We start from the raw sequence: 13809 nt of genomic DNA on the forward strand, positions 1-13809 counted from the left end.
GAAAGATCAATACATGGATGTATATATATGTATATATATATGTTATCTATTTATCTCCTATTATTCATGATAAAGGAATGATGGATAAAAAGGTATCTGTGGACATCTACCTGTCTTTGCATCTATGTCATTGATGGATAGATATACAGGTCCATTTATCTATTATCTATTGGCCGATTATAGATGACTTAGTTGTTGACTCAACAGACCTGTGTATCATATCAGCACTGGCGCTACTTTTAGCATGTATATTTCTGTGTAAGCTGTTATTACTCTGTTAATGTATATAGGCCACACTTGCTGTGGGTTTGCTGATGTGTTGTGGCGGCTATAGGTCCATACAGCATTCATCTGTTTTCTTTTTACAATCTGATATTCTTCCAGCGTTAATAGAAGTGTAACACAATTTCAAGTTTTTGAAATCTGAAGAAAGGAATGAATGAGGGACTTCTAGGGAGGAGTGTTTTCAAAGTTTTCCTGGGACAGTTGTAAACTGTTTCTTTACTGATGGAAGAAAAAGTTGAACGTTGCGGAAGTTCCGCTTACTTTCTTTCTTGATGAGTGTTAGATGAGTTGATTAACATTAACGCTGCTCTCGTGTCTGCTTGGTAAGTATGAAACTACACTGTGCATGCAAATGATATGGTAACCATGGTAACCTGTGTTAGCAGGTGGGGATTTTCCAAGATAAATCAGTCAAAAACTGTGGGCTGTTCTTGTATCCTGCTCTGTAAAGTAAATGACAGTGATCCCACAGTGATACTTTCCGTTATAGTTTCGAACAAGATACCTGTTTTTAATTCTGTATGTAATCCCATCATCATAATAGCAAACAATGAGTTTGAAGCTTAAAAATAATAAGAATTCTAGTTAGTTCTTTGTGACACAAGCAACATAAACTCTCCAACAACATAAAAAAATAATTAATCCAGTGAGTTATCATCAGTCTGTTTAATGACTTGGTTAGTAAAACTTCAAAGTGAACACAAACCACTAAAATGTAACAGTTGTCCCACACAAAGCGTGCTAATTGTAAATTTTATGTGGCCAATAGTTGTCAGCAATATCAGTTAATATAGGATTCATCGTTAACATAAAGCCCTGTGGATGTTTTTTTCATATGTGCATGGTCAAGACAAAGTCCAGTACAATTTCCAGTCCTTGTTTTATGCTAAGTTGCCACCTGTTGACAGTAGTTTCATGCTTAAATTATCATCAGAGTGGTATCAGTCTTCTTCTCTGTCTCTAACATAAAAAAAAGTAAACCTTTCCTCAGTGTCTTACAAGCAGACAAAGGAGCGAGGCTGCTAAAAACAGGTTTAGTGAACAGTCCAGCTGTCTCTGTCGATCATGTGACCTTTGCCTTGCAGGTGGTGGCAGACCATCGAGAGGCTCCCAGCGTAACATAGATTGAGTGAACAGAAAAGGACAATACCCGCCATAAAACCAGTAATAGTGGCCACATGTCTCACCACATATGCAAATGTTTAACCGTGCTCCTCCTCTGTCTCACACTCACTCACCAACGTACCCACTGCCTTTCTTAGTTTTTTTTTTGTCTCCTCTATGAAGCAGGTATACATTTTCTGTCTCGTCTACACCAACATTCCAGTGGATAGTTTGAATTTCAGTTTCACATGAGCTTGTTTCATTTTTTTTCTCCTCCCTTTTCCGTCAGCCTGTTTTTCTCTCAGTTTGTTTTATTCCTCTTTGCATTCCTTCTTTGCAGCCCCCAAGGCCTTCGTTCCTGTGACTGATCTTTATTTCTGTCTCCATATCGCTTCACATGGAATCAACATTTTCAGCCTGACTGTATAGAAATGTTTACAGTCTGCTGTGGAAGGGAATGCAAGACAGAAGAGGGGATGTGAGGATAGAGGGGAGGCAATGGGGGGGAGAGAAACAGATGATGGGAGTACAGGGGGAAAAAACAAGTGAAAGAGAGAGGAGAGAGTGCAGGAGAGACACATGGAAAGTTGAAACAAAGGAGGGGGAAGCTTTGTAGATCTCTGGAATGATTTAAGCTGCCTGCCTGACTTGCCAGCACTGAGACGACTGGTGAGCAGGCTGCCAGAGTGGAGGACAGCAGATGTGTTCTGGTCTGGGATGGATGGATGGATTGATGTATCAATTTTATCCAGAACCTGATGTGAAGATAGCGAGAGCTGGAGCGCTTCACTTCAAGCTCAGGCAGGCGTCTGTACTTTGGCTTGAAGGTCCTGAAAGCAGCTCATTTCAGCTCCGTCAGTGAGTCCAACCTAAATCACGTCTGTCCTCCTCCTGCACAGTTTACGATCATTTGAGTCAGTGTGTCTCTTCATTGTTCCAATCACAACCCATGATTTGTACCTTTGGAAACCGTCTTCATGCGTTCACAAGCTCTCACAAATGCATCCACACACACACACTGGAGCTGTTAAAAGTCACCCACTAAGTTGTCTGCAGTCCACCTTTTCAGTTTGCTTCCAGGCTCACAGATTGTGCACAGAACCACTTGTGCTTCTGTTAAGATTTTAACGCTGCTGCTTAGAGGCCTCGTATTTAGGTCGGGCATTCAGCTGGCGTCGGATGTTAGAAAAGAAAAAAGTTTGCTTTCAGTTTTAATGTGATCATCCACTTCTCTCTCTGGCTTCTTTCATCTAGCATCCAGGAAAGTACAACTTCCTCATTGCTTTGTTTTTTTTTCTGAGAGAATTTGATTTAGAATCTTATTTTTAAGCTTTTGGGAAAACAAAGAGTTCTTAGCTGTATCTATGCAACTGTAAGAGTATGTATTGTGTTTTCTAATTAAATTCAGTAGCTATAGTTTTTTAATTCAGTCTCACAAGTTTGCCAAACTTGAAAATCTCCTTAATTACAGTGCTTAGATCTAATAATAAACATCAAATCCTATTGTTTTGCAGCTTACATTCCTGTTTCACATAATGCATTGCAGTATTGTGTCTTTGTGAATTACCTGTAACAATCAAATATGTGATGTTTTGATAGGCAGAGCTGTTAATGACATGCAGTTTAGTTGGCAGAGCTGCTTGTATCCATCTCTACATTAAATTGTTCCTGACGTGCATCTCCCATTGATTGTGACACATTGTAATGGACTTCTTTAATTATCAACATGCAACTTTGATTAATTACCACAAAGTGGGGCTTCGTTGGGCAGGACCGTCCACTGAATCACTGTCACATGTTGAGTTCAATCTGACAGATACTGACAGCATCTCGTGCTATATAATCTATTTCTCTGGAACAGTCTAAATAAGGTTTTACTTGCGTCATGACCCAACTCATAAGCCATAACAAATAATGTGAGAGACAAGCTAAAAGGGTTTTTGGAGTTTTTCCTCATTGACACAAAGGTGGTGTCCAGATAGATGTTTCCTGTATATATTGATATATTTGATATAGTTTTTAAAGATATTTTGAAGTAATAACCTATGTTATTGTTACTGTCAAGACACCTGCCAGGAATGCGCCAATTATTCCTGAAAAAAAAGGATTATTTGGAGTTTTACCTTGCTGACAAGTGGGTGGTTTCTACACCAACCCTAAAGCAATGTTTGCCAATCAGAGGCCTGAAAAAAGCTTTAGGAGCTTCTGTAAGGCCACCAACAATTGTGCATTAAGGAAGAAGGGAATCACAAGTGCAGAGTAACTCAGACTCCTCTCATCCCAATATAGTCGTGGATTAATTGTCCATTTGCTGTATATTTTTAAAAAAAAAAGGATGTAGTGACTGTTACGTTGCCTGTTAGTTTGTGGACTACCTTAGTGAAACCTTGGGTTTGGAATTCAGCTCTCGTCGTCTTGCTCTTTTGGAAAACTTGAGGGCTGGATCTGACTGGGAACTGGAGACCACAACACATGACAATATGGTAGAAACTTGTCAGTAACAGGGTAGCTCCATCCTAAAGGATCATTTGTTTTACTGTAAATGGGACCATCATTTATAAAACGAACACCATGCTGTATTGAAGGAGATGTGAAACAAGTAATTAAGACCATAAACTCATTAGGAAGATGTTTACTGAGGTAGCAAGTCAAGTGAGATGTGTGGGTCATTTTCTGATAGACCTCTATGCAATTCAGCTTCTTTTTTGCAACCAGAAGTCGTCGCCTTTTGGCTGTTAGAAAGGATGCAGGTTTAAGGAACTTCTGCAACAGCTTGCCCTTTCAGACTTTGAGGCTACGTCCATCTTTTACATACAGTCTGTGGTGAAACGTAGAAAATCCTGTTAGCAAGGTTAACACCAGCACCGCTTTAGCCACATCTGGCCGAGGAGATAACCACGCTCACTCGGACATCACAGTCCAGAAGTCTCAGTTTTCCCTGTCTACATGGTGACGCTCCAAACAGAGCGTGCTTGTGGATGAATATCCAAAACACATAGAAAAAGCTTGAAAAATAACCTCCATATATATGTGGAAAAGGCCATAAAAACAAAACGGACGAGGGGAAACTCACACTTAATGAAAATATATTAATGTCTTGTGATATTGAGGAAACCAAGTCCTCTGTGATTTATAAATTGGAGACAAGAGATATAGATGGTTATAAATTTGTGTATTACATTGGCACCTGTCTGACTTTTCCAGCACTGCAGCTCTACACAGCTGGTCTTATATTGAGTGTCTTGTTGGCTGCAGGGGGAGCAATTAGTTTACATCCATTATTCTAGTGGTTGTATTTCTGCCTACGGTGATGATATTGCTGCATCATGGCCAAATAGTTTCTCACTCTCCCAAGATTGGATTTACACTAATCATGCCGGCTACAATATTTCATACTCATTACATTAATGACACAGTAAACATGAGTCATTGTGGTTATTTATCCCAAATGTAGTAGATTTTTCCAGGCAATCATAAATAAATTTGACCACGTTTTCCTTGAATGACGGAAATATGCTTGTATCGCTTTTCTTTAATATAGCAGAAAGCAAAAGTTGAACCTGCTTTTTGTCTGTCTGTTGCCAAACCTAATAAACTCCATATACACTTTTGCATTTAGTGTGTCTCTGTGCTCATACAGTAAATGCACAAACATTCAACTTTCCTTATACAGATGCTAAATTCACTTACAGACCACATTTTAATACCAGGTGTAAATGGGCTCAGTGTTGTCTTCGCCCCGAAGGGGGAAAAAAAATGCAGTACAGTTGAAATGGGTGATTCATGTACAGCAAACCAGAAAATCTTGTACATTCAGAGTTTTGCTGGTATATTTGTTTTTTATGAACACTGCCTTATTGAGCAGTATTTCTATCTATCCCTCATCTTTCGGCTGGAGCAATGTAACAATTTCCTCTTCAGCTGCATGTTTGGTTTGGACTTTGAAGAAAGAAACTTTAAAGTTTGCTCAGTCTGGTGACCCCCTCACCTCACATATCTTTCTGTCCACCTTACACTCATGCACACCAAGCTGGTCGAATTTAGATAAAGAAGGGGCTGCTTCGATAATCCGGCATGCGTCCTAATCTACCTCTTCCTTCTTTTTCTCCACTCTTGACCTCTTTCTTTTTTTCACCTGCCTGTGATTATTGTTAAGTTAAAATCCATCTGACTGTCGCAGATACACACAAAGACAAAATAGTTGGTACCCCTCAGGGAATGAAAGAAAGACCCACAATGGTCACAGAAATAACTTGAATCTGACAAAAGTAATAATAAATAAAAATTCTTTGAAAATTAAGCAGTGAAAATCAGACATTGCTTTTGAACCGTTTTTAACAGAATTATTTAAAAAAATAAACTCATGAAACAGGCCTGGACCAAAATGACGGTACCCTTAACTTAATATTTTGTTGCACAACCTTTTGAGGTGATCACTGCAATCAAACCATTTCTGTAACTGTCAATGAGACTTGTGCACCTCTCAGGTGGTATTTTGGTCCACTCCTCATGAGCAGACTGCGACCAGTTGTCTCAGGTTTGAAGGGGGCCTTCTCCAGATGCCATGTTTCAGCTTCTTCCACAGATGTTCAATAGGATTTAGATCAGGGCTCATAGAAGGCCACTTCAGAATAGTCGAATATTACCTTTGTTAGATTCAGGTTATTTCTGTGACCATTGTGGGTTTTTCTTTCATTAACCGAGGGGTACCAAGAGTTTTGTCCACGTGTGTACATCAGTCAGTAATGATTGGTTGGAGCAAAATCCAATCTCTCCCTTGGCGAAAGGAAGGCAAAATGATGGGGAGTTCTTGCCATTCAGTTTGAATATCAAGCTGCTGCAGCTTCAAGCACTTTCCGCTCTTTGTCCCAAGTTGTGAACCAGGCAGATCACTTCCTAATTTTCAAACTTGACAGCAGAGTAGAGCCAAAAAGGAGGAAACATTGAGATTGAAAGACAACATTAACCACTTTTCTGTGATTTGGCTTAGATTTTAACCTGGCAAATCAGCCAGTCTTCATTTAACTAGGAAGCAAGCAATCAGTAAAAAAAATCACAGTTTAAACAAGTAACTCAATATCAAAATAGGAGACAGAGAGAAAAAGCCCATAATGACTCTTTATTACCGTTTGACATACAAACAGCACACTGTGGATGGTTGATGTATCTTGGCGCAGCCTTTGGATTTGTTGGCTGGCTGAGTGACTGACCGCCTGTTGGCTGCGAGAGGGTGTCAGCGTGGTTGGCTATCAAAGCCGCCCTGCCTCCAGGCCGCTCCTGCAGACCTGTGCTGCTCAGCTGAATGATGGATCCGGTGTGAAGGCTGTATGTCCCACCTCGTACTCACCACTAATGAAAACCAGGCATGAGGAGGCAGCTGCTCTTGCTGCCTGGATCTCGTCTTGTTGCCTCAAAATGGAAATTAGTGTTGTGTTGTGCTAGCAGTCGGGTTATTTCAGGGGTTAAGCTACCATAGTGGAGGGAGGCTAGTGCTTCTTTGACATAATTTAGGGCAATAACAGTCTGTTTATTCAGCAATCAAGCCTTTAGTAGTCAGATAAAAAATTCTAAGCACATTTTGAAGGAATAATGTTCTCACCAAGGGCTGCAAGGTGGCTCGGTGGTTAGCACTGTTGCCTCACAGCAAGAAGGTCACTGGTTCGCGTCCCAGTGAGGACACCCAGGATGTTTCTGCATGGAGTTTGCATGTTCTCCCCGTGCAGCGTGGGTTCTCTCCGGGTTCTCCGGCTTCCTCCCACACACTCCAAAAACATGTTGAGGTTAATTGGTGATTCTAAATTGTCTGTAGGTGTGAATGTGGGTGTGCTTGGTTGTCTGTCTGTGTGGCCCTGTGATAGACTGGCGACCTGTCCAGGGTGTCCCCTGCCTTCACCCTGAGTCAGCTGGGATAGACTCCAGCCTCCCCCTGCGACCCTCGTGAGGATTAAGCGTGTATATGAATGTTCTCACCAATGAATTCTGTCTTTCAGAAAGTTTCATTTTTGGCTCACAGTGGACACGTAACTCCAGTGCTGAGATGAAGTTTGTTGCACACATGACTAACATTTGATGTACTTCCTATTTCTTCTCAATTTGCCTTGTGTTTTTTTTAAAAGGTACGTTAAGAAGCAAGCTTTAACATACAGTGTGTTTTACTCGTTTAACATTTTTGGGTAGGAATTTGTTTGGATTCTGTCAGTGGGTAAGATGAGAAGATTGATACCTCTCCCACATCTGTGTGTGGAGCTGGGAGTGTGAAGAAGTGGTGAGTGTCACTACAAATAGTTAATCGTGTAAAATCATACATTCTCATTGTCTATGCACAGTATGTGTTTGCATTACATTATCAAGTTATAGTGTATTAATAATGGGACCAATAACAGTTATTTTATTGTTGATTAGTTTGTTAATTATTTTCTTGATTAATCAAAAACTTGAAAAAAAAAAACATTTGAAAAAAATCAGTATTTCCCAAAGCTCAAGATGAAATTCTCAAAGGTCTCATTTTGTCCACAACCCAAAGAAACTCCGCATTCTATCATAAACGAGTAAAGATATTACAAACCATTCACATTGAAGAAGCCGCAAGTTACACTCCCTAAAAAAGACAATGTTTTAATTAGGCTCTACTTCTAGCCATGGATGTGCTGTTTTCACAGAGGTGCAGGACGTTTTATTGCAGTGAAACATGTTTTAGGACCAGAAAACGTCCAGAAATTGGGGTTCAGAGGGTTAATAGGTAACTAATTGATGAATCATTACAGCTGTGATGAATAATACATGAGCTTTAGTGGTGTGTTTGGACAGAGCCTGGTTCTAATCTTTCAGCTAAACTACACTAACCACCTCTTGCTTCCAGCTCCATTCTTAACGCACAGATTCAACTTTGATATCTATTTTCTCATCCCACTTTTGGAAAGAAAAAGGAACTTGCGTGTTTTTTTTGGGTTTTTTTTAGAACATTTAAACTGTTCACTTGCATGTGGGGGAAAAGGAAATATATATATGTTCTGATGCAAAAGAACTGGCTCCATAACTTTGGGATTGCAAGGGGTGCATTATTTCACAGGAAAGGAATTTGGTGAGGCACGACATTGTGCTCAGTTTCACTGCATCCTAACTTTTACGTTTTTCTAGCTAGACAGTAAATGCTACACCTGCCCTACATTAAAGTAACAGCCTGTCTTACGGAGAGGCTGAGTGGCTGCATGATTGTTCTCAGTGCCTGAAAGGTCCCATTCAGTCAGAATCATGGCAAAGATTGCAGCAGGTAGACTTGACAGCTGCAGACTAAACAAAACTCATGAAGGAAGAGAGGCAGTCAGGTCATGTGATGAATAAAACAGGATCTGGGCTTCTGCTTTATGTCTCTTCTGGTGCTCTCAGTCAGTCTGACACTTTTATCTGTTGGTAGACTTTTTCTGATATCAGAATAATAAAATGTTTGCACTGAAAAGACTTAGGTAGATCATAGTTTACCGAAATTTCTCGAGGGATTGTTTTTATTACGATCACAGTATGGCTTGATACCGTGCACTGAGCCGTGCATGCAGGCCACATGTTCTCTAAATGTTGATATAAATGATACGCATCTTTCTTTTCTTTTGAATTCACGTTTATTATCGCTCTCATGTTATCTGCAGCCATTTGTCAAATGTGTGCTGCATGTAAGCCAGCTGTAATGAACTCCTCAGAGTTCAGAGTATTCCCCTGCCCCTGAATAAACACAGACAGGAGTGAAAACTCTTTGAGTGTTTGACTCGTAGCAGGCTCCTCCTCTGTGTATTTTTATAAAACCATAAAGAACAGCATGTAGAGAAGTGCACAAGTCAGCCATTATTCCTGGACCGCTCTCGAAAATTGGCCACACTCCCAAAGAAAACTCCAGCTTTGTCCACTTCTTAACTCTCTCTCCCCTTATCCGTCTCCATCTCCTCAGTCTATCGCTCTCCTGGTATGCAGTGTCATTACTATGGTATTCTATGGTCCTTGTTACAGCCACAGCTCAACATAGTGATTTTTTTTTCTCTTTGGGAAACAACACACACACACACACACACACACACACACACACACACACACACACACACACACACAGCCTACATGTCAGCACAGTTAACACAGAAAATTAGAAAAGCCTCTCATCACCGTGGTTGGCTCTTAAAACACGTCTCTCACTGCACACAGAGATTTAAAGCACCTCAGTTTTAGAGGTTAATTAACCCAAAGATGTACACTGAATATGGAATTAATTGGTTCACTGAAACATTTTTTTTAATTTGCTCCACATTGATTAGCTCCTAGTACCTTTCAAGCATTAATGTTAATGTTGAAATCGCCTGAGGTGAATTACAAATCGGAATGAGTCCGCTCTTGCTTTTCACAGTTACTTTTTTGATGAAAGCGTTCATTTTGTAATGACCATCCTTCACCCTGTTAGCAGCTGCCACAGATCATGGCAGTGACTCAGCAGCCGCACAAAAGTTATTTGCAGAACTGTTCAAGCTTGATGGTGGATGTCTCCTATAGATACTACAATACGGTTTAGCTTTCACCTAAATGATCTTTGACCCATGTTCATTCATTGTGATGTCGTCTTCTGTTGCCATGCAGCTGCAGGTGGAAGGGCAGTGATGTATTTAAAGAGTTCATTTGCAAAAACAGATCACTCCATTTTTGTAGATTTTCAGAAAACATAATTTTTTTGTCGTTTGCTTGAGATAATATCAATCAAACTGAAGTTGAGTGGATTTGTCTCAGTAGAAATGACATGACAAAAATAGAGATAACTTAAGTTTGATTGATATTGTCTCAGGTAGACGATGGAAAAGTGGGTTTTCTGAAGGTTTGTGAAGCTGAAATGATCTGTTTTTGCAAATGAACTCTTCATTTGTATATCTACATTAGTTATATGTTGCATTGTGCAACAGATTAGTGTAACAATATCTGTGTGTGTCTCATTTGCTGCAGGTGACCTACCTTGGCAAGGTGACAATCTCTGGGACCCAGTTCTTGTCTGGCTGCACAGAGTCGGCGGTGGTCGGTCTGGTGGAGCATCGTGCCCTGGGCCAGCATCAGGGCAGCTTCCCCGCCAGCAACTCTCTGCTGGAGATTCGGCCCTTCCAGGTGCGTCTTCACCACCTGGATGAGCGCGGCGAGGCCTCAGTAACCATGGACACCTACCAGGTGGCGCGCATCGCCTACTGCACAGCCGACCACAGCATCAGACCCAACGTGTTTGCCTGGATCTACCGGGAGATCAACGACGACCTGTCCTTCCAGATGGACTGCCACGCCGTGGAGTGCGAGAGCAAGCTAGAGGCCAAGAAGCTGGCGCACTCGATGATGGAGGCTTTCCGCAAGACTTTCCACAGCATGCGTAGCGACGGCCGCATCCACAAGAGTGGGTCGACAGACGACTTTGCTGAGGACTCGTCCACCCCTGAAGACTCGACCCCAGACGACGGTTGAACTGAAACTCGCTTAAACTCCTGATCCCCATCCTAACAAAGTGAGGGGTGACCGGAAGGATGGACAGATGACGTGCTCTCTCTCTCATTCCCCCGTACTATCTCTTTCTGTTATCAAATTACAACAAAATTAACTGACCCTGTGAACCAACACGCCCAGGATAATGAAGTAGATTTTAAATGCTGTAAAGGGAAGGTAGACGAAACAGAGTTACAAAAGACCTACATTTACATACAGGGATAGCAAAGTGCTGCCACTTTGAGTAAATGACCCTCAAAGACCCACTGGGGGCTTTCGAGCACCTCTGTAATCGCCCTCAAGAGATTCATTCAGCATTTCCATTTTCAACCACTGTCACTCCTGCGTCTATCAGAGACACTGTTTGTGGTTCCTAAGCTTTTTCATCTAAACAAAACCTAGTCCCTGTTCTCCTCATGATATCCTAGTGCCACTCTTGCCATGTAGGTACCCAGCAGAAATATACCTATTTCGGGTCCCAACCCAGAGTTTATGAGACTGTTGAAGCACAGAAATTCTTTAAATGTTTGATTATATGGATCTCTGTTACAATGCCTTTGACCTTGGTAATAACAAATGAGGATGTGAGCGTAAAGCTAAGCGTTTAAGCACTACTCATATCTTCACGATGGTACCTTAGTTCAACCCCAAAAATGATTCTTTTTTGGACGATAGAGCTACTGCTCTGTCTCCGTTTAATAGGTACTTAAAGATTCAGAGTATGTGTCAGGCACCTGGGAGAATATAGGTGCTAAATAAGTTACATTTTAGAAGTTCTCACTGGGCTGAAAGCCTGGGCCTGTCTGAGTCACCTTAATCATCCACATCAGACTTCTGTTTTGAGTATACCAAAATTCAGGCTACCTTTTGCCTGTCAGATTATGTGCCTCACTTTTCCTCTCACATTAGTTTGGTCTCTTACCCAGGTCCTGACGTGTATGTGTGGCCATGTGTGCTTGCTGACGTTTTCTGTTTTTCTCTTTGTATAGGTGTAATTGCTTACTTCTGTATGTTGCATATATGGATGTACACGTGAGTGCTTGCATCTCTGTGTGTGAAAGAGAAAAAGGTACGAGAAGTGGGAGATTAGGGAGGAATTGTAGGATTAGCTGAAAGCGAAGACCTCTCATTGCACCCGGTGGCATCCACGATGCCGAAGGAGGTGTTTTTAAAAATCAGACATGGTACTGTGACCATTTGCCACGTTTTCTTACTTTGATCTTGTACGAAATGAAAACATGAGAGTCTGAATGTGCCAGTCGTTGAGGTTGTAGGAACCTAAATCACAGCCATCCAAGATTACACCTCCTGGCCTCTGCTGAATGTATGATGAGTCCGATGTACTGTGAGCACCTGACAGCATCACCAGTCACTTCAGTCTCCCATAATCTCCTCATGCTATTACAGACAGCTCGAACGGGGGCGCCCCGGAGGCAAGGAGCCAATTTGCTCCGCTGCCCTTCATCGCTGCCCCGAGTGACTGACCCACCGTCGTGGGGGAGAAAAAAAACAAAAAACTCATCAGAGCTCCATGCCACTTTCTTCTTTTCTAACTGGACTGTACTGTACAGACTGGACGCCATCAGTGGAAATGGTCTTTGGTCAGTGACTCAAACAGAACGTTCATATGGCTCTGATCAGCACACACACACACACACACACACACAGAAATACAAACCTGCATACGACTTTACATATGTACACACACATTGTATTTGAATCTCGATCAATAAGCTTATGTAAATACAAATGTATCACTTTCCAAATATTACAGCATAAATGTTGATAGCTATTTTAAATAATAAAAAAATGTTGAGAACCATCATACGATACAGAAACAGTGTTATAAAGCCTACTGTGAATAATAAGTGGGGAGCCTGATAGCGGTGGCTGTGTGTGTGCGCGTGTGTGTGTGTGTGTGTGTGTGTGTGTGGACAAGGTTGCGTGTGTGTTGGGGAGTGGTGTGTGTAGACGGGCCAGAGAGGGGAGGATGTTTATAAAGCTGTAGATTACTGTGCCATGTCTGTCTGAAAGCTCAGACGCGCTTTAAATGTTTCAAAAAATGTTACCTTAAGTGTTTTCTATACAGTGTTTGCAAAGATCAAAAAAACAATTGCATATAAAGTATTTACCAAGACCAAGCGTATGATGGTGTGGTCTGTTTTCTCCTCCGTCATATATTCCCCAACAGCCACCAGATCCGGACCAAAAGAAGTTTAAAAAAAAAAAAAAAAAAGTCTTTTAAACTCTGCTGGATTTTCACGTAATGGGTTCCCTGCTGCGGCTGCGTGTGGGAGGATAAATACAAGGCATGTTCAGGCCCAGAACAAACAGAATGGGTAACCAGATGATGTTCTGACAAGGTGCCAGGACAGATGTAAAGCATAACCACGCTGTCTGCTCGTCCTCTGCTGCTGCAGACTGGAATGTGAAACTCACTGAAGTTATAAAATCTGTTCTGGGGGTATCCTGTGTATATCAGCCTTCTGCTGCAGTCACTCCTCCGCTGCGTGTGGCTACAATACCCCGAACAAACTCATAAACGTAGCTTTATGGGGTTTCCAAACATGTTTCAGGTTTAAGTGTGACACAGCCACCGCTCTGTCCATCCTCTCAGGGAGGTTTTACTCTCCCATTCCTCACATTCTTCCGACTTCCTCAGATCTTTCTTTTATTGTGCTGCTGCGCTCCTCTCGTCTGCCAGAATGTGGCAGCCCTTTTCTCTTCAAAGTGCCCACATCAATAACAAGATAACTGGTTGCTCTCTGCCTCTATGGCTGGCGATCATTTTGCAGCTAAAGAGCTGCAGAGAATTGGATGCAAAATGGATGCTGTGAAGAATGTTAATGTGCGCTGAATGTGAACACTGCCTCCCTCTGGCAAGCACAGCTACTGCCTCTGTTTTGAAGAGGCCTTTTCATGTTGTCATAA

The 13809-nt window shown here is 41.6% G+C and overlaps 1 protein-coding gene across 1 annotated transcript in view; it reads left to right on the forward strand.

The window, feature by feature from the left end:
* pid1 (phosphotyrosine interaction domain containing 1) overlaps positions 1–13020 on the forward strand; it is a 40611-nt gene extending 27591 nt beyond the window's left edge. The window contains exon 4 of the mRNA XM_008282627.1: positions 10360–13020. Within this exon, the coding sequence (XP_008280849.1) occupies positions 10360–10860 (501 nt within the window). The 3' untranslated portion in view covers positions 10861–13020. The remainder of the gene's footprint in view (positions 1–10359) is intronic.
* Positions 13021–13809: the final 789 nt, after the last annotated feature.

The sequence above is a fragment of the Stegastes partitus genome, unplaced genomic scaffold (assembly GCF_000690725.1).
Source record: "Stegastes partitus isolate 25-593 unplaced genomic scaffold, Stegastes_partitus-1.0.2 Scaffold279, whole genome shotgun sequence".
In the NCBI taxonomy this organism is placed as follows: Eukaryota; Metazoa; Chordata; class Actinopteri; family Pomacentridae; genus Stegastes; species Stegastes partitus.